Source organism: Euleptes europaea, chromosome 18, assembly GCF_029931775.1.
Source record: "Euleptes europaea isolate rEulEur1 chromosome 18, rEulEur1.hap1, whole genome shotgun sequence".
Lineage (NCBI taxonomy): Eukaryota > Metazoa > Chordata > Lepidosauria > Squamata > Sphaerodactylidae > Euleptes > Euleptes europaea.
This window is the reverse complement of record NC_079329.1, coordinates 11,367,691-11,393,379: the sequence shown is the minus strand read 5'-3', so window position 1 is coordinate 11,393,379 and position 25,689 is coordinate 11,367,691. Positions and strand designations below refer to the sequence as shown.

General features: G+C 50.4%; 1 protein-coding gene across 1 annotated transcript; it reads left to right on the top strand.

Moving 5' to 3' along the window:
* The first annotated feature begins 1,097 nt into the window (after positions 1-1,097).
* LOC130489954 (C-Jun-amino-terminal kinase-interacting protein 4-like) lies at positions 1,098-23,184 on the top strand. The gene is made up of 27 exons (XM_056863739.1): positions 1,098-1,397; positions 2,960-3,080; positions 4,905-4,975; positions 5,070-5,158; positions 5,751-5,838; positions 6,150-6,261; positions 7,091-7,178; positions 7,719-7,825; positions 8,230-8,281; positions 8,643-8,795; positions 9,252-9,300; positions 9,477-9,607; positions 11,065-11,118; positions 11,774-11,941; positions 12,458-12,575; positions 14,331-14,414; positions 15,233-15,286; positions 16,424-16,586; positions 17,551-17,701; positions 19,758-19,838; positions 19,966-20,033; positions 20,111-20,259; positions 20,796-20,967; positions 21,856-21,966; positions 22,058-22,177; positions 22,817-22,930; positions 23,065-23,184. The coding sequence occupies exons 1-27, from the start codon at positions 1,098-1,100 to the stop codon at positions 23,163-23,165; spliced, it is 3,069 nt and encodes a 1,022-aa protein (XP_056719717.1). The 3' UTR covers positions 23,166-23,184.
* Positions 23,185-25,689: the final 2,505 nt, after the last annotated feature.

The following is a 25,689-nucleotide window of genomic DNA, read 5'->3' as shown; positions in this document are numbered from 1 at the left end:
TTCCAAGACCACGGTTACACAGCCCGGATAACCTACAAGAACCAATGTTCGCACTTTGTTCGGCCCCTTTAGCTATGAAGACGTCTTCCAACCATTTATAAGCCGTGGTATCCAAAAACCCTTTTAAAGCGATGTTTTTTTATAACGTTTTCAAACTCTTGATACATCGCTGGGAATCCCTAGTGCGGTAACAGCCACGTCATCAGTCACATTACAAACAACTTCGCTGGGCGGTCCCGCTCTGCGGAAACGACGGAGCAACAAAGTGTCCCTGAAGACAGAAGCCCGTCCGGGCAACGAGGAAACCCCGGGACCCACTCGCCCACGACCCAGGCGCGCAACATGCACCAACACCCACCACCTTTGACGGGATCATATGATCCCGGGATCATGTGATCGCAGAAAGTTAACACGGCCACTCTTCCTCCACCCCGCCGCCGGCCCTTGGGGGGAAGCCGCCTTCCTCCGTGCAACCATTGGCCGCCCAGGCGCAGCGCCACGCGCCATTGGCCCCTCGCGACGCTTTCTCGGCGTGCCATTGGCTGTCCGTGGAGGCTCCGGCCCCGCCCACTTTTTCCACTTTGCAAAGTGACATGAAGTTAGGATCGGGAGGCGGAGAGGACAGGATCGGGGGCGTAGTGGGTAGAGTCCGAATCCGACGGGGCTTTTTTTAGGTAGAAAGGGCCGGGGGGCCGGGATCCTTAAGAAAGAGCGAGGCTAGTGGTCAGAGCCTGGAAGCGACCATTCCCGGGAAGGAGAAACTCGTGTTAAGGAAAGGGTGCAAGGGGAGCGTCGCCTAGTGGTTACAGCAGAGGGTGGGGGGGGTGTCGATCCGCCTGGAAAGCGGAGGAACCGGGAAGAGGGTGGAAACCGTGAGCGGAGAGCCAGGCTCGGGCGCATCCTAAGGCAGGTCCAGAGCTCCTTAGGAGAGCAGGAAGTCGTTAAAGGAGGGACACCCGGACTCCTGGGTCCTCGGGCCAAGGGCAGGAGGTGGGTGGGGCGAGAGATCCCAGGAGAGCTCGCGGCAGGAGCGAGCTGCAAGGAGGAGGAGGAGGAGGAGGGAGGGCTGGGCGGCGCAGTGGTTAGAGCAGCGGGCGATGGGTGACCCCGAGGAGACTTTCGGGGGGGACGCCGACGCCAGCCCCGCGCCTTACGAGGAGCTGGTGTCCGCCCTGGCCGGGGGCCTGTACGGGGAGCTGGAGCGGCTGGTGGGGGCGCACGGGCCCGGCGCGGTGGCGGGGCTGCTGCCCCAGCTGGTCTCCGTCCTGGAGTCGCTGCAGGGGGCGTGCGGGCAGGTGCGCGAGCGGGACCAGGCCCTGGAGCGCCTGCGCGACGACCGGCTGCGCCTGCTGGAGCAGTACGAGCGGGAGCGAGGGGGCCGCAAGCGGGCCGAGGAGGTGAGTGGCGCGCGAACGCCCGAAGCTGCCTTCTCCTGAGCCAGACCCCCAAGGTCCGTCCGAGTCAGCATGGGCTACTCAGACCGGCAGCGGCTCTCCAGGGTCTTTCGCATCACCTGCTTGCCTAGTCCCTTGAACTGGAGATGCCGGGGATTGAACCTGGGACCCTCTGCATGCCAAGCAGATGCTCTACTGCTGAGCCATGGCCCCTCTTGCTGGCTCTCCAGGGTCTCAAGTAGGGGTCTTTCACATCACCAACCTGGAGATGCCGGGGATTGAACCTGGGACCTTCTGCATGCCAAGCAGAGGCTCTACCACTGAGCCACGGCCCTTACAGGACAGTAACAACATTACCTACAGTTAAAATAGCTGGGCAACACAATAGCACAACTCTAAGATAATAAAATGGGTGTTTAAACTTGATGCCTGAAATACAAGGTCCTATGTCTCTAGGAAGAATTTTCCATAATTGGGGCACCACTAAAAAGAGGGTTTTTGTTCTCACATGAACACATGAAGCTGCCTTATACTGAATCGGACCCTTGGTCCATCAAAGTCAGTTTTGTCTACTCAGACCGGCAGCAGCTCTCCAGGGTCTCAGGCAGAGGTCTTTCACATCACCTGCCTGCCTGGTCCCTTTAACTGGAGATGCCAGGGATTGAACCTGGGACCTTCTGCATGCCAAGCAGATGCTCTACCACTGAGCCATGGCCCCTCTTGCTGGCTCTCCAGCGTCTCAGGCAGGGGTCTTTCACATCACCTACCTGCCTAGTCCCTTTAACTGGAGATGCCGTGGATTGAACCTGGGACCTTCTGCATGCCAAGCAGATGCTGTACCACTGAGCCACGGCCCCTCCCCTATAACATAACAAATGTGTATGTGTCACATGGGCAGTGAGGTCTCTCAGGCCACTTGCTATTCCCTGAAGTCCTCCCATCCGCCTTGGGCCTTGATTGCAGGTAGAAATCTCCCCCTGAAATTGTGTTAGGGCTTCTTGCCAATCCAAACCCCCGTCTCCTTGCGTTCCAGGATAATGGGAGCGCAAGAAATGCCTTTCCTCTCTTCACACCACTTTGCCCCACAATGAACACATGAAGCTGCCTTATACTGAATCAGTCCATCAAAGTCAGCATTGGCTACTCAGACCGGCAGCGGCCCTCCGGGGTCTCAGGCAGAGAAAGGTCTTTCACATCACCTACTTGCCTAGTCCCTTTAACTGGAGATGCCAAGGATTGAACCTGGGACCTTCTGCATGCCAAGCAAATGCTCTACCACTGAGCCACGGCCTCTCTTCAGCCAGATCCTGGCTGGGGTCCCCCGGGCGGCTGGGCGAAAGCAGGGCTGCAGGCCGTGGCGGGCAGGTTGGCACTCAGGATCCCCTGGCAGGCCGAAGGCTGTCAACACATGAAGCTGCCTTATACTGAACCAGACCCTTGGTCCATCAAAGTCAGTATGGGTGGGAAACTGCCTGGGAACCCTAAGCACATGGCCTTGAGTTCCAAGGGTTAGCATTTGGTGGCCGGAGCAGCCGCCTGGACATTTTGGGCTCTCTTCCTTGCAGCGCTTCATGGAACTGGAGGACGCGATGGAGCAGGAGCGCAAGGCGCACGCCGCCACCGTGACTCGGCTGGAGGGGCAGAGCCGTGCCCTGGAGGGTAAAGCGCGGAGCCACGCCGATCAGGGTATGTGAATGGAGCTGCCTGTCCCAACTCGATAACACGCGTCGTGGACCGGCAGCGGAGACGGGCTTTCTGCCCAAATACAGAACCAGATGGATTCAAACAGCAGTCTTCCTGCCGGGGCCTCTTTTGCCAGCAGGGTGGCTCGGTACCCGCCCATGCCTTTCCCACTAACACGTGTGCCCAGTCCTGCCCCTTCTCCCCCACACTCTGCTGGGCTAGTATATCTGGTTTTCCAAGACTGTAGGGTGTCGGGAAAGAGGGAGCGGGAGAATCTCGTTCAAGTACACTTTTTTAGGTTCTTTGCAAACTTGGGGCGCAGTTAGCCGTGTTTGTGTTTTGCGTCTGCATTTTTACAGTACAGAGGTCTATGTGTACTATAGTACAGAGGTCTATGCTCCACCACCACCCTTCAGTTCATAGCAGCACCAGTTTCTTCTTTCTCTCACTGGGAGAAGAAGAAGAGTTAGTTTTTATATGCTGACTTTCTCTTCCACTTAAGGAAGAATCTAACCGGCTTACAATCTCCTTCCTTTCCCCTCCCAACAACAGGCACCCTGTGGGGTAGGTGGGGCTGAGAGAGCTCTAAAAGAGCTGTGACTAGCCCAAGGTTACTCAGTTGGTTTTTATATGCTGACTTTCTCTACCACTTAAGGGAGACTCAAACCGGCTTACAATCACCTTCCCCTCCCCACAACAGACACTGAGGAGAAGAAGAAGAGTTGGTTTTTATATGACAACTTTCTCTACCACTTAAGGGAGACTCAAACCAGCTTACAAGCACCTTCCCTTCCCCTCCCCACAACAGACACCCTGTGAGGTAGGTGGGGCTGCTGCGAGAGCTCAAAGAGAGCTGTGACTGGCCCAAGGTCACCCAGCTGGCTTCATGTGGAGGAGTGGGGAAACCAACCCGGCTCACCAGACTAGCCTCCACCGCTCATGTGGAGGAGCGGGCAATCAAACCCGGCTCTCCAGATTAGAGTCCATAGCCCCAAACCACCACTCTGAACCACTACACCACGCTGGAGCAGTCATCCCACCCTCCTTTGCAAGTCTATGACAAACCCTCTATTGGTAAAGGTGTTTGAGTCAATTGTCTTTTTTCTGAAGTCGAGTGCCAGTTACTCGGTCCTTTCAAGGATCCTAGTGGAGCCCAGCATTGAAACATTTGCTAGTTTTCTAGTGCAATTAAACTGTAACACTGTTATTGCGGGGACTGTATGACCTTGACGATAACAAGGGAATTCCAGGGCTTCTGTAATAATTTGCTAACGTGAATACATTGTCTGTGTTTGCCCTTGGTTGTCGGTTTCTGTGAAATCCCATACACACAGACCTGGGAATACGCCCCTCTAAACTCAGTGGACTGACTTCAACTGGGCAGGAGCACACAGGGACAATCCAGCAAAAGTTAGCCTCATCTAAATTCTGTTGAAAATCGTGATTTTGGTGGCAATAGGAATACTAGATTCCCACTGAACTCAGCAAGATATACTTTCCAATCAAGCATGCTTAGGATCACATTGCAAGTCGGTAGGATTCACTAGTTTTAAAACGGGTGTCTGTATAGATCATTGGTTCCTAAACTTTTCGGGCCACTGCCCCCTTGGTTCCACAAACTCAACCACAGTGCCCCCTACCCTATCCAACAACACAGTTGAAGGGGCCTGCCTCTAGCGCCCCCCGGCTGCCCCCTTGCCCCTTAGTGCCCCCCTAGGTAATCCCACTGTCCCCCAATGGGTGGTACTGCTCACTTTGGGAACCACTGGTATGGACAGTGCCTGCCTAAATTCACCCCCTTTCCTTTCCCTGGTGTTCTCTTCACAGTGGCCAGCCTGGAAGACCAAAAGTCTTCGCTCTTGAAGGAGCTCTCGGCTCTCCATCAGACCCACACAAAGGTACCCGCAGTCCGTTGCGGCAGGCCTAGACCGGCCCGCTCTTCCTTTCTCCACCCTCCCTCCAGTCTCACCTCCTCCTCCCTTTCCCTTACAGATGATGCAGAGCTACAGGGAGCTGAAAGCGCAACGGGTGGCGTTGGCTGGCGTAGGCCACACGGGATCTCCATCTGTAGAGACGAAAAGGTTTGGAGAAGGGAAAGAGGCGGGGGGAGTCAGGAAGCCAATGGTGGGGGGGATCCTGTGCTGTCAGTACTCGGCCAGAGGCCCTGATTTGGAATAAGGTGGATATTTCTCCACGGTGCCGAGGCTGTGGGGGGCGGGACTGAGGGGTCAGCTGCTGAGCATCAAGCTTCCTCTGTCCCTGCTGCAGCCGTCATTCAACCAGGGCCTGTTTCACCCGTTCCAGGAGAATGGGGAGAAGTCTGCTGTGGTTGCTTAGCAACGATGTGGCCTAGTCCTTTGCCGCAGGTCTGTCAGCGCAAAAGTGGTTGAAGTTCTGCCTTGTGGTTGCTTAGGTACCCATTCAGGGCTTCCTTCTTGACATAATAGCAGAAAGGGTTTGATAAAGTGGTGGTGGAAAGAGGGGACCGAGGCAAAACCACTTAATAGTCAGGCTGGGGAGGATGGAACGTGACGTGGGCCTGTGAATGCAACAAAGACGAAAGGTGTGTCTGAACCTGGGGAGGAGTTTGGGGACATTTGTCATTTCTGGGACCGCTAAGCAGTTGTAGTCAAGAATAGGACATCAAAATTAATATTTTTTTCATAGGGGCAGGTTGAAGCCCCCACCCATCCGGGAGCCCCCACAGTTTCTGCCAAGCATCTCAGACCCTGGAGCGCCCGAATCACTGCAGCCCCTAGAGGTAAGCAGCACTGTTAGTAGAGTTGCCAACCTCCAGGTATTAGCTGGAGACCTCCTGCTATTACAACTGACCTCCAGCTGATAGAGGTCAGTTCCCCTGGAGAAAATAGCCGCTTTGGCAACTAGACTCTATGGCGTTGAAGTCCCTCCCCTCCCCGAACCCTGCCCTCCTCAGGCTCTGCCCCAAAACTTCCCGCTGGTGATGAAGAAGGACCTGGCAACCCTATCTGTTAGTGTTGGTCAGGAAAGGAGCGGTTGGTTGGGAAGGCGGCTTGCAGTTCTGCCCCTTCAGTGGTTTCTTTCCTATTTTAGCAGCCTGGAGAGATCCGAGAGCCGCCCTGCTCGGAGAAGACACCCCAGAAAGGAGCAGGAAGAAACGACTGCCCTTTGGCCCAAGAGATGGTGCAGCAGCCAGAGAAAGAGGGTATGGAAAGCACCTGGTACCATTTTCCTCTCTAGGATAAGCTTTAATGCCAAGCCAGGTCATTGGTCCACCTAGTACAATACTCTTTCTTCTGGCTGGTCTTGGCTCATCAAGGTGGTCTTTCCCCAGACTGAGACGCTTTTAAGTAAGAATCTATGTGTCAAGTGTGTGCTGTATCACTAAGCTTAACTATATGGTTAGAAGGTTTCAGAGGATAGCTGTGTTGGACTACAGTAGAACAGCTAGCTTCGAGTCCAGTGGCATCCTAGAGACCAACAAGATTTTGGGGGTATAAGTTTTCAGTAGTCAAAGCTCCCTGATCTTGTTGAAGAAGAAGAGTTGGTTTTTATATGCCGACTTTCTCTACCACTTAAGGCAAAATCAAACTGGCTTTAAATCACCTTCCCTTCCCCTCCTCACAACAGACACCCTATGAGGTAGGTGGGGCTGAGAGAGCTCTCAAGAGAACTGTGACTAGCCCAAGGTCACCCAGCTGGCTTCATGTGTAGGAGTGGGGAAACCAACCTGGTTCACCAGACTGGCGTCCACCATTCATGTGGAGGAGTGGGGAATCGAACCTGGTTCTCCAGATCAGAGTCCACCGCTCCAAACCACCGCTCTTAACCACTACACCATGCTGGCTCTAAGGTGCTACTGGACTCATTCTATATGGTTTCAAGTGACAAAGGGTAGCCTCTCAGCCTGGTGGCTGCATCTACATACACCATATAAATATGATTATGCTGCTGTTATAGATGGGATAAACATAAAAACAACACTGGCGTTGCCTTATCAAAACAACACAGGCGTTGTCTTTCTTTTCCTTCAGCTTCTCCTGCCCGAGAGGAACGCTTTGACCTGGATGATCTTCTGAGCTCCACTCCAGAACTGGCGCCTGCTCCGCAGCCCCCGAGCAGGTAAAAGGGATGTGTCCGCTTCCTAAACTTCCTGGTCTGAGCAGAAAGCACACAGATAGGATAATCCTGTTTGGCCAGCGCCCAAAACACGGACCGCGCTGGCCTCCACTGGTGGAAGGAAACTGCTAGGCTGTTCCTTCCTGCCTCCTCATCTTCAGTGTGGCCATTCTGCTCCCTCTTTTTGCTTTGCCTTGATGGCGTTTGCAGTTGAGAGCCACATTAGCCCTTCTAGCTGTCATGCTTGCTGCTTTGGAGGACCACAAACCACTGAGTCTGATGGCCAGGAAGGCAACTTCTCCCCCCCAAAAAACCCTTTCTGCAGTCATTTTGAAAGCACGGCAGCCACAGCAGGGAGGAGAGTGCCACAACATTTTTGTGAAGGACATCTCTGTGTGCCTCTCCTCAGTCGACACCCCCCCTTCTGCACAAACCCAGTACATGTTCACACCGGTTTCTGTCTACTGTGGTGTCAAGCGTGGGTGTGTGTTCCCTGGATGAAGGTGGGTGGGCACTCTATTTGTCTGTCTGTCTGTCTCTCAGCCCCCTGAGTACCACCCTCGAGCGCAACACGGTCTCACTTTTCGCCGAGGTCTTGGGCCTCAGCCCAGAAATTATCAGCGATATGGACGATGGTGCCGACCTGCAGGGTAAGCATTGTTCTGCTTTCTCCTTCCTGCCCAGATCTCCTAATTCCCAGTCTCACATGAACACCTGAAGCTGCCTACTACTGAATCAGACCCTCCGTCCATCAGAGTCAGTATTGTCTGCTCAGACCGGCAGCGGCTCTCCAGGGTCTCAGGCGGAGGTCTTTCGCATCACCTACCTGCCTAGTCCCTTTAACTGGAGATGCCGGGGATTGAACCTGGGACCTTCTGCACGCCAAGCAGAGGCTCTACCGCTGAGCCACGGCCCCTCCCAGAGAACACAGCTGATGTTATAATCCAAGGGGTGCTACTCCCGGAACACCTGGTTCCCAGAGCCCCTGCAGGGAATTAAGATTTGAACTTGCTGTACAGTTCAAAAAAGGTCCATGTTTTTACAATCTTTGCAGGGGATGTCTTAGAAACCCTAATGGCGGAAAACTCGCAACTACAAGAGGCACGGTGAGAATGAGGACCCTCTTTTTCTCCACCGTAAAGTGAGGGGAACGGGCTCCTGGGAAGGAAAGGTCTCCTTGTGGTCCCATCCAGGGCCTAGTTTGTATATGCAACCTAGGTTTGCCAAGTCCCTCTTCACCACTGGTGGGAGGTTTTTGGGGCGGAGCCTGGGGAGTGCAGGGTTTGGGGAGAGGAGGGACTTCAATGCCATAAAGTCCAATTGCCGAAGCAGCCATCTTCTCCAGGTGAACTGATCTCTATTGGCTGGAGATCAATTGTAGTAGCAGGAGATCTCCAGCTAGTACCTGGAGGTTGGCAACTCTAGATCGGAAGGCCCCAGATTCAAGCTGTGTCTGTTGCCCTCCAGGAGCGCTCTGGATGCTGCCCGCCGCCATCTCATTGCCCGTGTGGAGGAGCTCAGTGAGGACCGCGAGTCGCTGAGGTTGGAGCGAGACTCGACCGTAGGGAGCCTGAGCCGCTGCCAAGTGCAGCTGAAGGAGGCCGAGTCGGAGCTTAGTCGGTATGACCTGGGGACCGCTCCCCCTGCCGCAAAACACCTGTCAGATCCCTCTGCCTCTGGGGTTTCACTTTGCGAGAGCCGATGTCATCCAGGAGGCAAGGACTTATATAAAATAAAATACATGAAATAAGATAGATTAAATCATAAAAACCGACACCTAAAATCACAGGTCAGGACTGCCAACAACTTAAACCAAATGCAGTCTCAAATAAAATTGCCTTCAACTGCCTCCTAAAGGTCAAAAGTGAAGGCACGAGGCACACCTCCCCGGAGGTTGTTCCACAATCATGGGGCTGCCACTAAAAAGGCCCTCTCTCATGTACTTAATATGGGAAGACAATATCCTCTCTTCTTGGGTCATCAACCTCCAGCGATTTTTTTAATATCTTTTTTTTTTTTTTAAAGTAATCACGTGAGCTCACATTTCAGCTATTTTCATTACCTTTTTCATCCCAGGATCCGACAGGAGCTGGAGGAAACCAGGCGTCCGAGTGACGATGGGGAGGTAACTGGAGTGCCCTCTGCTGGAGCATGGAGAGCCGGGTGGGATGTTGGGTTCTGTGGAAGCTCAGTCGTCTGAGGGTTGTCTGGAGGGTCACGGCAAAAAAGCTGGGAGCCAGGACTCCGGCCTCCTTGTGAGGGGATTGTGCGTTGAGACAGGATCCTTTTCTCCCTCTGCAGGCTGAAGCGGGCCCCTCCAGGCCTCAGCGGTTCACCCGGGCAGAGATGGCGCGGGTGGTGATGGAACGCAACCTCTACAAGGAAAGGCTGATGGAGCTGCAAGAAGCTGTCCGGCGCACTGAGCTGCTCAGGTCGGAGGCGTGGAGGTTGAGGGCCCAGGGTTCGATTGGCAGGGAGGGAGCGTACGGAAAAAGGGATCTGCTGTGGCTAGGGTTGCCAGGTCCCTCTTTGCCACCGGCGGGAGGTTTTTTGGATGGAGCCTGAGGACAGCGGGGTTTGGGGAGGGGGGACTTCAATGTCAGAGAGTCCCATGGCCAAAGCGGCCATTTCTCCAGGTGATCTGATCTCTGTTGGCTGGAGATCAGTTGTAACAGCAGGAGATCTCCAGGTAGTACCTGGAAGTTGGCAACCCTAGCTGTGGCTTCTTTCCACTTGCCATGAGGCCCGTGATGTCATGATGCCTTCTGCTGTGTGGAAGGTGGGCCACTGCCGCCAGGCCTGGCGGAGATTTCCCCCTCTCAGCCTCACAGAAGGAACAAGTCACTGACAGCACCACGTTCTTCATCTTGCTTCGGAAAGGCTGAGGGAGTTGGGAATGTTCAATCTGAAGGAGAGGATGAGGGGGGACATGATTGCTTTCTTTAAGTATTTGAAGGGCTGTCACTTAGAAGAGGGCAGGGAGCTGCTCCTGTTGGCAGCAGAGGGAAGGACTCGCAATAATGGGTTTAAATTGTGGGAGGAAAGGTACTGGCTGGATATTAGAAAATTTTTTTACAATAAGAGCTGTTTGACAGTGGAATCGGCTACCTAGGGAGGTGGTGAGCTCCCCCTCACTGGCAGTCTTGAAGCAGAGGCTGGACAAACACTTGTCAGGGATGCTCTAGGCCGATCCTGCGTTAAGCAGGGGGTTGGACTAGATGGCCTGCATGGCCCCTTCCAACTCTATGATTCTGTGACTCAGGGGAACTCTTCAGTGGTTATCTACTCTTTATTTTCTCCATTTTACAAATGAGTGTGGTGGAAGGGCGGGGGGAGAGGGAAGGGCTCGCCTAAACTTCGTTGGTGAGTTTGTGGCTGAGGTGAGGGTTAGCCCCTGGCACCAAGCCCATGTGTGGAACCACCAGACGTGTGTGACAAGAGGCTGAAAGAGAGGGCAACAACGAACCTGCTGTGCCTGTTGTTTGGGGTCTCTCTCTCTCTGACACATCTTGGTTTGAGGACTAGTTTCCTTTAAAGCTTGAAGAGCGCCATTGTGGTGTAGTGATTAAGAGCGGTGGACTCTAATCTGGAGAACTGGGTTTGATTCCCCACTCCTCCACAGGAGCGGCGGACTCTAATGTGGTGAACTGGGTTGGTTTCCCCACTCCTACATATCAAGCCAGCTGCGTGACCTTGGGCCAGTCACAGCTCTCTCAGAGCTCTCAGCCTCACCTACCTCACAAGGTGTCTGTTGTGGGGAGAGGAAGGGAAGGTGATTATAAGCCGCTTTGAGTCTCCTTAAAGTTGAGAAAAGTGGAGTATAGAAACCAACTCTTCTTCTCTGTCTTGTGCCGGGGCAGCTGCCGAATGATGCTTTCTCTCTTCTCAGGGCTTCGCGAGAAGAACAGGCAGTTCAGATGAAAAAATCATCTTTCTGGAAAATGTAGGTGCTGTCTTGATGTTATTGTACTGTTTGTGTTCTATGCACACTAGTCTGCTCAAGATACATGCCCTGAGCTGGCTTGCCCAGGCTAGACTGCTTTCTTCAGATCTAGGAAGCTAAGCAGGGTCTGCTCTGGCTACTATTTGGAGGGGAGACCAACAAGGAAGTCTAGCGTTGCTACGCAGAGGCAGGCCATGATAGCCAGGAGGCTCTGGCACTATTAGCACTCCTGCTAACAGAGCCAGTGTGGTGGTTAAGAGCGGTGGTTTGGAGTGGTGGACTCTGATCTGGAGAACCGGGTTCGATTCCCCACTCCACATGAGCGGCAGACGCTAATCTGGTGAAGCGGGTTGGTTTCCCCACCTCTACACGTGAAGCCAGCTGGGCTAGTCACAGCTCCCTTAGAGCTCTCTCAGCCCGATCTACTTGACAGGGTGTCTGTTGCGGGGAGGGGAAGGGAAGGAGATTGTAAGCCGGTTTGATTCTGCCTTAAGTGGTAGAGAAAGTCGGCATATAAAAACCAACTTTTCTTCTGCTGCTGTAGAGGCTGTGCTTCCTTTGGAATTGCATCTGGCTTTATTTTTAGAGTAGACTTTTGATGGCACTCCCTTCCCCGTCCTATTTTTAAGTCACCATGTTGGCTTTCCTCTTGCAGTTTTGATCACTTATTTAGCCCCTCGGACTCTCCAGAGAAAACTCCCGCATCCCCCCTGCTTGCAAGGCGGGCCCAATCCAGCCCCAGCATACGTAGCGAATTGGGACGGAATGGTGGGCAGGCGTCCCCGGCTTTGAGATACATCCCACGAGCAACCTCGCCCACTGAGTAAGTTCTGTGGCTCCTTCTGAGTTTGCGGGGTGGGGAGGGAGAGAATATACATATGGATCGCGTGTGTGCAATTCTACTGGTGTGGCTGACTCTGATTTCTGTAGAGGCAGAGGGTGGAATTCCTCGTCATGATTTGCAAGACTTGAATAAATTATGGAAAAAGACTGAACAATAAACTCATGCAGAATAAGATAAATATGTATTCCCCCCCCCCTCTTAATCTGCACAATATATACCATTTGCAGAATTTCTATTTGCCGGGGCTCAGATCTTGGATTCTTAGTGTGTGTGTGTGTGTGTGTGTGTGTGTGTGTGCATGTGTGTGTGTGTGTGAAGTACCGTCAATTTACTTCCGTTCCGGGGTTTATTCACCTTATTTTGTCTTTGAATGACCCCCCTGCATGATTGAGATGCTGCATTTAGGTAAATACCACTGGAATCAGTGGAACCGTACATAGCGGGGTGGCTGGGGTCTCTCCGCTGCCCACTACTCTCTGTCCTGTGTACCTGCAGGGCTGACTCCTCCCCGCAACAGAAGCGCCACGAGCTGTACCGTGATATCCGTTCGCACATCTGGCAGGAGCATGGCCGGGCGCAGATCCATGGGTGGAGCCAGCCACCGGCATTCCAGGTGAACATTCTTCTGTACCAGGATCTCTGGCATCTAGGGGTCCTGTTGCTCTAGGTCCCATGCGGAGGGGCTGCGTCTCGTGGATTGATCATTTTCAACAAGGATAAGGGATCTGCGTAATAAAACCCAACAGCGTGCTGTTCGGTGTCCACTCTTGGACATGATGTCCATAGGTGTGAATTTACCCTGTGAGCCGCCCAAATTGCATGGTGTTTTGCTATATTCTGTATTTTCCCTCACCCGAGTAATGGAATCCATTACTGGTTAGGAATGTATACCTCCACTAGGTGAGTCTCCACATGTTAAAAACATAGCTTTTCAGCATGCTTCACCTGGATTAAAAATTGGATTCTCTTAGAGAATCCGAAACTATTAGAATTAGAAGGTTTTAAGTTGAGATTCGGGTGGCATGCTTACTTGTGGTATGAAAAGGAGAAAGTAAATAAAGAATTTAATTCTCATATTATTAGGAAAAACTTATTGCAAATATGGAATAAATATAAAGAAGTTTTTGAAAGTAAAACACCCGGTTGGATTAATCCTATAGAAGCATTTATGAGGAGAGGTGTACATTTAAATTTGGATTGTAATAACTATAGAGAGATAACAGAATACAAAGATGGTACATGGGTACTGAAATCAAGAGAAGAAATCCTGATTAAAGATTGGTTTATGTACTATAAACTAAGAGATGTTTTTAACAAAGATAATAAGTTGGGTTTTAATCAAACCAAATCAAAATTTGAGATTATACTATCTAAGGGAAATAAAGGACTGATAGGTAGGGTTTATAAATTACTTATAGAGATAAATTTAGAACAAGAAAGGATTAAGTTAGTGATGCTGAAATGGATGAGAGATTTAGGTTATAATATAGATTTGGAAATTTGGGAAAAGTTATGGAAAAAAGAATTTAAGTTTACAATCTCAAATGAAATAAGAGAGAATTTGTATAAAATGTTTTATAGATGGCATATAACCCCAGTATTATTAAGTAAAATGAAGAAAGATGAGGAAGATATATGTTGGAAATGTGGTACAGAAATAGGTACATTTATGCATGTTTGGTGGTTTTGTAAAAAAATAAGGAGGTTTTGGAGATTAGTTTTGAATGAAACTAATGATCTGATTAAATCAAAAATTAAGAAAGACCCCGCCTTTTGTCTATTGGGTATACCAAAAAGAGATTTGGATAAAGGTGATAGAGTCATATGTCAATATAGTTTTGCTGCAGCAAGAATTATAATTGCTAAAAAATGGAAGCAAACAAATAAACCTCCAATCAAAGAGTGGCGAGAAAAATTATGGATGTATATGAGGATGGCCAAAATTACAGCTTTTTTACATGATAAAGATATGGAGGAATTTAAATGTACGTGGGTAAAGGCCACCTCATATTGGGATAAAGTGGCAAAAACGGATTTTAAAAGTATAGTTAACGAATTATAGTATAATATGATTTTAAATATGATATAAGAATAGATTTTTTTTTCTGATATGTCATAACACTCCATCGGAAGTCCAATGGTGGAGGGCACTGTGGTGGGGGGATGGGATTTGGATTCAGGGCACGATATGGCTTATAGAGTGATTTGAATATTGTATTAGCGGATAAATAGTGCGCTGAACATGTAACTTTTGTTTTTCTTTTTATGTATATGTATTTTGTATTATATTTTTTTCTTTTTTTTTGTTTATTATGAAAATTAAAAAAAATTATATATAAAAAAAACATAGCTTTTTACTCCATTGCAGGGCCACGATCCACCTCCAGGGGGTGCTGACGTCCCCATGCTTGTGCAGCTACGGATGTTGGACCAGAAGGACCCGAGCACCAAGGTAAGAAAGCAGGGTTGTTGTTTTGTTTTTAATGGTTGTGCTTTCCACGCCCGATGAAGGCTGACTGAAAGAAGGAGAGACCTGAGCAGTAAATTACACAGAAACAAACTGGGCAGCCTCGATGCAGATATGTATATGTGTAAGGCTCCCAAGAGGAAGCCTCGGCAAAGCACCTCTGTTAGTTTCTTGCCATGAACCCCCCCCCCCAAAAAGGGGTCGCCATAAGTCGGCTGTGACTTGACGGCACTTTACACACACATACACAAGGCTCCCAGGAACCAGCGTGGTGTAGTGATTAGTGGTGTAGTGGTTAAGAGCTGTGGTTAAGAGTGGTGGACTCTAATCTGGAGGAACTGGGTTTGATTCTCCGCTCCTCCACATGAGCAGCGGACGCTAATCTGGTAAACTAGATTTGTTTCCCCACTCCTACACATGAAGCCAGCTGGGTGATCTTGGGCTAGTCACAGTTCTCTTAGAGCTCTCTCAGCCCCACCTACCTCAGGGTGTCTGTTGTGGAGAGGGGAAGGGAAGGTGATTGTAAGCTGGTGTGATTATTCCTTAAGTGGTAGAGAAAGTCAGCAGATAAAAACTTCCTCCTCCTCCTCCTCCTCTTCTTTTCTTCTTCTTTTTCTTTTTCTTCTTCTTCTCCTTCTGACATGCTGGCTGTTCCATCACAGCACACTAGTGTGCTCCTGTCCACAGTTCAGGCAATATTGTTAGGGGTCATCTGGCTCCAGGTGGGCTCAGGAGGCTACCATTCTTGTGCTGCTGCTCTCAACAGTGATCGCCAGGTAACACTTGTATCTCTCCCACTGCAGCTATGGTGCGCTGCAGCATCTGTTGGGCTGGAACCTCAAGAGACGCCAGAGGCCGTAAGTATCTTGGGAAACTGGCAGCAGCTGTCGCTTGAGGTACTCTTGGGCAAATGCTTATTTATTTATTTAAATCTACATCCTGCCCTCCCCAGCAAAAGCCGGGCTCGGGGCGGCGCACAACAGCTTTAAAATATCATCTCCTGTCCTATTAAAAGCATTAATAAATAAAAACCAGCCTCATATAATATCAACCGTCTTATCATTTGGTGCAGTTAGTGCAGTATAGAAACATCAGAACCCCCTCCCCCCAATGCACTTTAGATGACAGTAGTATGGATAGAAAAGGGGGGTTAGGGAGGCCAGCGTTGATGGCAAAAACCGTAGCTGACCTCAACCATAGGCCTGGTGAAATAGCTCCGTCTTGCAGGCCCTGCGGTATTCCCTAAGGTTCCGCAGGGCCCTGGTCTCATTGGAGAGGCTATTCCACCAGACAGGGGCCAAGGCAGAGAAGGCCCTGGCCCCGGTCGACCACCAGGAGATTGGGCCAGGGACCACCAGGAGATTGCTGTTCGCTGAACGAAGTGTTCTCTGGGGAGAACAGGTCCTTAGCGGATCCTCTCTGCTCTGAAAGGCCCAACTCTTTTCCAGTGCACAGACGTTTCTTTGCCAGGCCACTTAATAAGTTGGCAGGCCGCCATGAAGCTGCCTTATACTGAACCAGACCCTTGCTCCATCAAAGTCAGTGTTGTCTATTCAGACCAGTAGCGGCTCTCCAGGGACTCAGGCAGGGGTCTTTCACATTGCCTATTTGCCTAGTCCTTTTAACTGGAGATGGCGGGGATTGAACCTGGGAAGATGGTCTACCACTGAGCCACAGCCCCTCCCAATAGCAGCCCCTCATGTGGTTTTCAAGGCAAGAGATGAACAGATGCTGCTGCCTGCCTCTGCGTAGTGACCCTGGTCTTCTTGGTGGTCTCCTATTCGAGTACTGGCCATGACCAACCCCGCTTAGCTTCCAAGATCTGACAAGATCAGGCTCATCAGGGTTATTCTGGCTGCTACCCGGCCATTTAAAAAGGATAAATGTGAGTGGTAATGTGATTCTGAAGATAAGTGGGGCAGGGGAGAGGGAAGGACACTTGGACTGCTTGATCTCCTGCTGACGTCTCTCTTTCTTCCCCTCGCTACCCACAGGGCACACCTGATCAGTGCCTTGGGGGCAGCTCTCTGTTGTGGGTGGCCTCTGGGACCCACTCGGCAAGCGAAGTGATGCTTTTCGACGCTCAGAACCCAAACCGGCTCCTGGAACATTTTGTGTTACCTGGAATTCACATCCTCTCCCTTGCGTGTGTGCCCGGTAAGTGTGAGGAATGGGAACTTGATATTTGGGAAACTTATTAAAGGGTCCAGATGGTTTTATTAGCTCGAAATATGAAAACGAGATCTTTTTTAATGTTATTGTCAAAGGCTTTCACGGTCAGAGTTCATCGGTTCTTGTAGGTTATCCGGGCTGTGTGACCGTGGTCTTGGTATTTTCTTTCCTGACGTTTCGCCAGCAGCTGTGGCAGGCATCTTCAGAGGAGTAACACTGAACTCTTTTTTAATGTTAGTTATATACTGATTTTAACTGATTGTCATTTTATGATGGAACACAATTTTTTCTTTTAAGGTGCCTGTACAAACGCATCTGGCAATGTGGTTATTATGCCAATAAAGGTTAATGTATGTGTGTGATATTTGGGAGGAGGAAAGGAAGGGTTTGTGTAAACCAGAACCTGACAGAGGGGGGTGGGGTTGTGCAAGAGTGATATAGAATCATAGAGTTGGGAGGGACCACCAGGGTCATCTAGTCCAACCCCCTGCACAATGCAGGAAACTCAAAACTATCTCCCCCCCCACATCCCCAGTGACCCCTACTCCATGCCCAGAAGATGGCCAAGATGCCCTCCCTCTCATGATCTGCTTAAGCATTGCTGACAAGTGGCCATCTAACCTCTTCTTAAAAACCTCCAGGGAAGGAGAGCTTACCACCTCCCGAGGAAGCCTGTTCCACTGAGGATGCGCTCTAACTGTTTGAAAATTCTTCCTAATGTCTAGATGGAAACTCTTTTGATTTAATTTCAACCTGTTGGTTCTGGTATGACACCCTATCTCTGTTCTCAGGCTTTTTTGTAACTACAATGGCTGGAAAGTTTGTTTGTTTTTTTAAATTGAGAATCTCTTGCTGATGATATAGTTTGGATTGGAGCGGCGGCAGTTGGGGGGCTTCTAGGATTTCTGGATGGGACTGACTGCAGTCCCTTACTGTTTCTTCCTGATAGGCCTTACGGTACCTGGAGGAGAGAGCCCTGAGCTCGAGCCAGAGATCCTCGAAGATCCCCTGGCACCTGGATCTGACAGCGAGGACGAAACGCTGGAAATGGAGGCGGTCGGCACGGAACCCACTGTGTGGTTTGGGACCCAGGAGGGATGGTAATTGGCAAGGGTTGTGTGGGGAAAGAAGCCTGTTTCTCATTGGAGCCCACCAGCTTCACTGCAGTTCTCACTGGAGGCCAACCAGCTGCTGCATCTTCCCATCTTCACCTGCCGATAAAGTATTGTATCTTTCTTAATACCAGAACACGGGGTCATCTGCTGAAGCTGGAGGGTGAGAGACTCAAAACAGATAAAAGGGAGTATTTTTCCACACAACACATAGTTAAATTGTGGGACTCCCTGCCCCAGGATGTGGTGATGGCTGCCAACTTGGAAGGCTTTAAGAGGGGAGTGGACGTGTTCATGGAGGAAATGGCTATCCATGGCTAGTAGTCAAAATGGATACTAGTCATGATGCATATGTATTCTCTCCAGGATCAGAGGAGCGTGCCTGTTATATGAGGTGCTGTGGAACACAGGCAGGACGGTGCTGCTGCAGTCGTCTTGCTTGTGGGCTTCCTGGAGGCACCTGGTTGGCCACTGTGTGAACAGACTGCTGGACTTGATGGGCCTTGGTCTGATCTGGCATGGCTTGTCTTATGTTCTTATGTTTTGACAAAGTCCCCCACCAAAGACTGCTAAGCAAACTTCATAGTCATGGGATAAGAGGACAAGTCCTCTTATGGATTGAGAGCTGGCTGAAAAATAGGAAGCAGAGAGTAGGAATCAATGGTCAGTTCTCACAATGGCGGGATGTGAGCAGTGGGGTGCCTCAGCGATCTGTGTTGGGACCGGTGCTTTTCAACCTGTTCATCAATGACCTGGAGTTGGGGTTAAACAGTGAAGTAGCCAAGTTTGCAGATGATACCAAATTATTTAGTGTTGCTATGGTTAAAACAAAATCGGACTGTGAAGAGCTCCAGAAGGATCTCTACATACTGGAAGAATGGGCATTAAAGTGGCAAATGAGATTCAATGTGAGTAAGTGTAAAGTGATGCATATTGGGGCAAAAAATCCCAGCTTCACATATACACTGATGGGATCTGTGCTGGCAGCGACAGACCAAGAAAAAGATCTTGGGGTGGTAGTGGATAGCTCAGTGAAGATGTCAACCCAGTGTGCGGCTGCTGTAAAAAAGGCAAATTCCACGCTGGCCATAATTAGATGAGGAATAGAGAATAAAACTGCTGATATCATACTGCCCTTGTACAAATCTATGTTAAGACCACACTTGGAATACTGTGTACAGTTCTGGTCACCTAAAAAAGGCTATTACAGAGCTTGAGAAGGTGCAGAAAAGAGCAACCAAAATGATTAGGGGACTAGAGCAACTGTCCTATGGGGAGTGGTTAAGATTAGGGCTGTTTAGCTTGGAAAGAAGGCGGCTGAGGGGAGACATGATAGAAGTCTATAAAATTATGCATGGTTTGGAGAGAGTGGACGAGGAGAAGTTTTTCTCCCTCTTCCATAATACTAGAACATGGGGTCATCTGCTAAAGCTGTAGGGTGAGAGATTCAAAACAGATAAAAGGAAGTATTTTTTCACACAACGCATAGTTAAATTGTGGAACTCCCTGCCCCAGGAAGTGGTGATGGCTGCCTGCTTGGACGGCTTTAAGAGGGGAGTGGACATATTCATGGAGGAAAGGGGTATTCATGGCTATTAGTTAGAATGGATACTAGTCATGCTGCATACCTATTCTCTCTAGTATCAGAGGAGCATGCCTATTATTTTGGGTGTGGTGGAACACAGGCAGGACAATGCTGCTGCAGTGGTCTTGTTTGTGGCTTCCTAAAGGCACCTGGTTGGCCACTGTGTGAACAGACTGCTGGACTTGATGGGCCTTGGTCTGATCCAGCAGGGCCTTTCTTATGTTCTTATGTTTTTGCTCCTGATATCTTGCACTCAGTATCCTGACCACCACATTGCGGTATCCAGGGATACTGCCATATTTATTTAGACTGAGCGTGCCCAGTGTTGCTAGGAGACATGGTGGACAGGTGCTGAAATTATGGTTGCCACGGAGAGCAGGAAGGACTTGTGGATGCCTGGGGTTGTGCCAGGAGGGCTCAGTTGGCTGCACTGTGGAAAGCCTTTCTCTTCTTTTGTAGCATCTCTGTCCACTCTGCCGAGACAGACTGGCGACGCTGCCGGGGGAGAGCCCAGCTGAAGGACGCTGTCCACTGCATTGTGTGAGTCTGTGGCCCTCTCCATTGCTTTTTGGGAAGGCCCATGGGCGCCCACTGCACATCCCTGCCGCAAGTTGTTCGGTGGTGCTGTTGGAACCTTACCTGTCTTACCTTAGCGTTTTTGTTTCAGCCACTCCCAGGGCCGCGTTGCAGCAACACTAGGGGACGGATCCGTGGCCATTTTCCACCGGAACCCCGGTAAGTCCTGCTACTCCTATCCTTTCCTTTCAGCCTTCCGTGTCGCAGGTCCTCCATCTAATCCGGTTTTCCCTCAGTTCGAAAGTGGGACCTGCGTTCCCCGCGCCTGGTTGACTTGGGAAGGCCGCGGCGCTCCATTCGTTGCGCCATCCCTGTGCTGGACCGGCTGTGGTGCGGATACGGAAACCGAATCTACGTGCTGGACCTGCGCACTGCTCGCATCCAGGTGATCTCTGGAGCTTGTGGGAGGTGGAAGCCAAAGTGGAAGATTTAAAGTCTGTATATGATTGTCTTGAGATGGCTAGATTTTGTATGATACTCTCAACACTTTGGTGTTAGAACAAGATAGTTAAATGAAGGGGTGGCAGCTAGGCAGTAAATTTGTGTCAGCCATTTGTAGTGAAACTGGGGAATTCCAAGGAGTAATTTATTGGAGTGTAAAAAGATCAGTTCTTCAGCAATAGGATCCGAGGTCTAATAACCATGACGCTGCCTTATACTGACTCAGACCCTTAGTCCATGGAAGTCAGAATTGTCTACTCAGACCGGCAGTGGCTCTCCAGGGTCTCAGGCAGAGCTCTTTCGCATCACCTACTTGCCTGGTCCCTTTAACTGGAGATGCCAGGGATAGAACCTGGGGCCTTCTGCATGCCAAGCAGATTCTCTACCACTGAGCCATGCCCCCTCCAAACCAAGTTGATTTGGGGAGGGGAATTTCCCTGAATCAGTTGCCTGTCATAACCTGCATTGCCCTTCTTCCAGCGGTACTTCGAGGTGGCTTCACATCCCGAAAGTCAAGTGCGGCATATGGTGGCGGCTGGCAGTGGCATATGGGTCTCGGTTCGGCTAGATTCCACTCTGCGCTTGCTCCACGTGGAGACTGGGCAGCCCCTGCAGGAAGTGGAGTTGGGACCCTACGTCAGCCGCATCCTTGGTGAGCAGCTGCAGCTGAGCTTGGTTCATACCCTCGGGGTGAGACCAAGGAACGGAACAGCCTGCAACATCTGATGATACATCTGATGATGTAGTGGTTAAGAGCGGTGGGCCTCTGGACTGTGTAAACCAGGCTCAGGGTGGCTTATACAATCCAGAATAATAATATCAATAAAACCGTGAAATATAATTTAAATGCAATTAAAATAACACCGATCAGTTCAATAAATAGGGGAGTAGCATTCCACCCAATGGCACTAAAATCACAAAAAAGTTGTCTGCAGCTCGATAGATGGAACTGACCTCCCCCCAAATGGGGGAAGGGGCTCAGCAGCAAGGGAGGGGAAAAGGATTAGGGAGGCCAGTATTTATAGCAGGGGCGGGGAACTTTTTCCCCGCCAAGGGCCATTTGGATATTTATAACATCATTCGCGGGCCATACAAAATTATCAACTTAAAAATTAGCCGACCAAGCCCCAAGCAGGAAGCAGGGGGTGGATCGCCAGTCTTAGATCCTTCTGAGCTAGAGATCTGCCAAGACCCATGAAGGGCCAGCCGAAATGATTTCACTGGCCTTAAATGCCCTCTGGGCCTGAGGTTCCCCACCCCTGATTTATAGGGAGAACTGTCGCTAGCCTCAACCATAAGCCCAGCGGAATAGCTCCGTGTTGCAAGCCCTGTGGAATTCTTGAAGGTCCCGCAGGGCCCTGGTCTCACTCAGGAGACCAGGCCTTGGTCAATCCAGCAGGGCTTTTCTTATGTTCTTATGTTTTTAGTAAGTTGTTACTTTATGATCGTGAGTTTCTCTGGGGAGCGTGCCAGGAGAGGCGGTTTGGAATGGCCATGCCTGAAGCTCATTTTTGGCTCTTTCTTTCACCTTCCATTCTAGGGCCTAATAGCCTTAGTTTAGCCCTGAACATCACAGCGCTTGGTGCGTTTGGGAAGCGGCTGTGGGTCGGCACATCCGGAGGCACCGTCATCTCCTTGCCCTTCATCTCGGGTAAGGCCCACGGGGTTTTGAGAGGGTGGACTGCACAGCACTGCCCTCTTGTGGCCGTTTTTGTGGACTTTTGATTTCTCTTTCTCTACAGAATCTGTGGGAAGCTCACAGTCTCCTGCACCCGCTGGCATCCCTTACTGTGCCATGGAGCACGCCCAGGTCAGCTATCACGGGCACCGTGACGCAGTTCGCTTCTTTGTCTCTGTCCCAGGTAACCGGCTGGGAAAGTGGAGGGGGGTGTTGTCCATTGATTCTTTGGGTGAGGGATGGGGTTGAGTGGATTAAAATGGTGGAAGAACTGGGATTCCTGAATTTTGGGTGGAAGAGGGCTACTGTTTATTCGGGTGAAGCGATGGCAAGCCCTGATGGTATTTTGGTGGTCAGTTGGGCCTCTTGGTCTTTTGGGTGGGATGAGATGGTTGAAAGTCGGGGAGTGCATTCGGCAAAGCCGAACTGAGGGGAAAAAAGCCGAAAATACCTTATTGATTTTTTTCGGCTGAAAGAAATGGCGCCTTTTAAGAGGCCCTGATGGTGTTTTGGTGTTCAGCTATGCCTCTCGGTCGTTTGGGTGAGAAGTAGGGGAAATGAGATGGGGGGAAGTAGGGCGTGCATTCGGCAAAGCCGAACTGAAAGAAAGCCGGAAAATAATATTTTCCAGCTTTTTTTTGGCTGAAAAAATGGCGCCTTTGAACCGTAGCCAGCAAATCCCAATCCCAAAAAATGCCGAAAATACTTGGCTTTTTTTGGGATTGCTGGCTACAGCCCCTTTAAAAAAAAAGAAAAATAGCTTCCGTTTAATTAAGCGCTATAAAGTTTAAATCCCCCCTTCTTCTCCTTTGCTTATTTTTAGGATGTATGGATCTGTCGTCTTTGGAGCATCCCAAGGAGTCCCACAAAGAGAAGCCAAGGAAGCCTTGCACTTTGGTGCTAAGTGGAGGGGAAGGCTACATTAATCTCCGAATAGGTGAGCATGTTCCTTAGACGTCTGGGGAGCGGGAACAGGATCTGGGACTCCCGCGGGGAAGAGGACTTCCTACCTGGCTATTTCGGCACCATGGCTAACGTCTTGCCTCCCTTCCTGTTCCTCCACAATCCCAGGAGACGACACCGATGAACGCTACGGCGACCTGCTGCTCCCTAACCCCCGCTTACGTCGTGCCGAGCGAAGCCACCTTATCGTCTGGCAGGTGCGGGCCTGAGGCTTCGGTGATGGGCATGGGGCTGTTCTCAGGCGGCAAGCCTTGCGCTCCCAGTTAGGAGGAAACGGCGCAGCTGCTGGGTGGCGACGGTGCCCGCCCATTGCTCTCCTGCCCTCTTCGTTTGGGAATTGAGCCTCTGGGGTCTACAGGGCCGGTTTAATGAACTTCGCAGACTGGTGATGGGGAAACACCTTCCGGACATCAGGATCAGTTTCCTGAAAACGCCTGACAAGGGCTGCTGCAGCCGATTGTTCTTCCTACCACCTCCTTGACCGTCTGAGCTGCCTTCCAAATGAAGCAGTGTGTCGTTGTCCAGTAAAGCTCCCTGCCGGTATATGGATGGAACCCCAATCAGATCCTGATACGTTTGCTCCCTGCTCCCGTATCGCGTAACTCATCTTTTACCTCTCATGCAGTTAGGAGCTAGGAGTGAGGAAGCCCACATCTTCCAGCGGGGCAGAAGGGATCTAATATAAGCTGGGCAGGAAGCAAATCTGACTGACAAGTTACAGCACAGGAGGCTGAGAATCGGGATTCCTGGGGTATCTGGAGGCGGAGCAACAACCGGGGCCCTGGAGCAAGAACTTTTGCGTTCCTTCCCGGTGCTCGCTTTTGACTGTGATTCTAATGCACTTTTGATTCCACGGGGATATGAGGGCAAGACCGATGAATCTGGAACGACTCTAGAGTTGAGAGTTGAAATGTAGCCTCAACTTGACCTGCAGCATTGCTCTGCAAGACCTCAAGGGGGTGCTCTGTTGCCCCGCTGTGCTGCCTTTGCTCTAGAAGAGGAGCAGGGATTGGTTAGTTCCTGGTGCTACCGGGTTCACCAAATCCTCCCTGGAGCTCTGGCATCGTGGCACTTGGCCAGGTTCCTACCTCTCTGTTCATTTCTCAGGGTTGCTGTATGTCTGTCTCAGCAAGGGTAGGGCCTCTGGAGCCCTCTCGGGATCTATTGTGTGGGATAGCTTCTCAGTAAAACTATTAATTTCTTTTGTCTGCCTTTTGTTTTCACACAAACTGGATCTGGATGCTTTCTAGAGGGGGTGGAGAAACTTCTCCAAAAGGGAGATGAAGAGGCAGGCTTTCGAAAGCAGGCTGTATAGGCGTGCCACTGTGAACTATTCTCTAAACTGTTTTGAAGGAGGGGGTGTCACAAGCTAAGCAGTGGATACAGAGACCAGGGATACAGGGTTCAGGTTCCTGAGATGTAGCTTCTAGACCATGGGTTCTCAACAAAGGGGAATTCCCCTGGGGAGGGATTTTAGGGTTCCAGGGTGGGACTTGGGACCACTATTCAGCAAAGTCTGATGTCCTGTAGATTGTGTACAATCTGTAAAATTTTAGGGGTTTTTTTTTTTGTTAGACTATTTTGGAAAGGGGGGAATGAAGCAAAAAAGGTTGAGAACCACTGTTCTAGACAGACATGAGTCCTGCTATATCTCTTAGAAATCAACTGCGGGTAGAGTTGCCAACCTCCAGGTGGGGACTGGCATTCTCCCCAAATTAAAACTGATCTTTAGATTACAGAGATCAGTTCCTCTGGAGAAAGTAGCAGATTCAGAGGGCAGAAACTATAGAATGCCACAGATTGCAGGTGAAATCCCTCCCCAAATTCCACCCCCCCCCCTTCACAGGCACTGACCCCAAATCACCAGGATTTTCCCTGGCTGGATTTGGCAACTCTATTGCTGGCCACGTGGAGCTGAAAAGCACGCTAATTTCAGCTTCAGACCTGAGGCAGGATCCTCCACATCAACAGGATGGGGCATCTAGTGAACATCAACGGTAGGGTTGCCGGTCCCTCCTCGCCACCGGCGGGAGGTTTTTGGGGCGGGGCCTGAGGAGGGTGGGGTTTGGGGAGGGGAGGGATTTCAATGCCATAGAGTCCAATCACCAAAGCAGCCATTTTCTCCAGGGGAACTGATCTCTAGCAGCTGGGGATCAATTGTAACAGCAGGAGATCCTCCAGCTACTACCTGGAGGTTATCAAGAAAGAAATCAGCACTTGGCTCATATCTAAACACATATATTGTAAGGAGAGACACAAATAACAACGAGGCAGTGCAAATGTCTACAAGTGAGGTGCCATCTAAACAGGAAACAAATACCTAACAACAGTACAAGAAATATGTACAAGAAATCTATGTCCAGGTTTCCCTCAGAGTCCAAAGGACACTTCATATGACTGAAAAGTCCTTGTAAAGGCAAGCCCTGGAAAACAAGGAAGGAATCTTCTTCATAGCTCTGTACTGATGAACAGACGCTTGGAACAGCAATCCAAATGGTAGCTGTAATGTTTTTTCAGACGAACCTGCTGGCACGAGCAAAGGAAACGTCTTCCAGGTAACTGACCCTTTCACCAATAATTCACAGTGGGTAGCCGTGTTCGTCTGTCTGCAGTAGTAGAAAAGAGCAAGAGTCCAGTAGCACCTTAAAGACTAACAAAAATATTTTCTGGCAGGGTATGAGCTTTCGTGAAGAAGTGAGCTGTGGCTCACGAAAGCTCCTACCCTGCCAGAAA

Coding starts and splice junctions, on each gene's coding strand:
- LOC130489954 (XM_056863739.1), top strand. CDS start 1,098: ATGGGTGACCCCGAGGAGACTTTCGGGGGGGACGCCGACGCCAGCCCC. Junction 5,839..6,149: donor AATCACTGCAGCCCCTAGAG/GTAAGCAGCACT, acceptor TTCCTATTTTAG/CAGCCTGGAGAGATCCGAGA. Junction 9,608..11,064: donor CGGCGCACTGAGCTGCTCAG/GTCGGAGGCGTG, acceptor CTCTCTTCTCAG/GGCTTCGCGAGAAGAACAGG.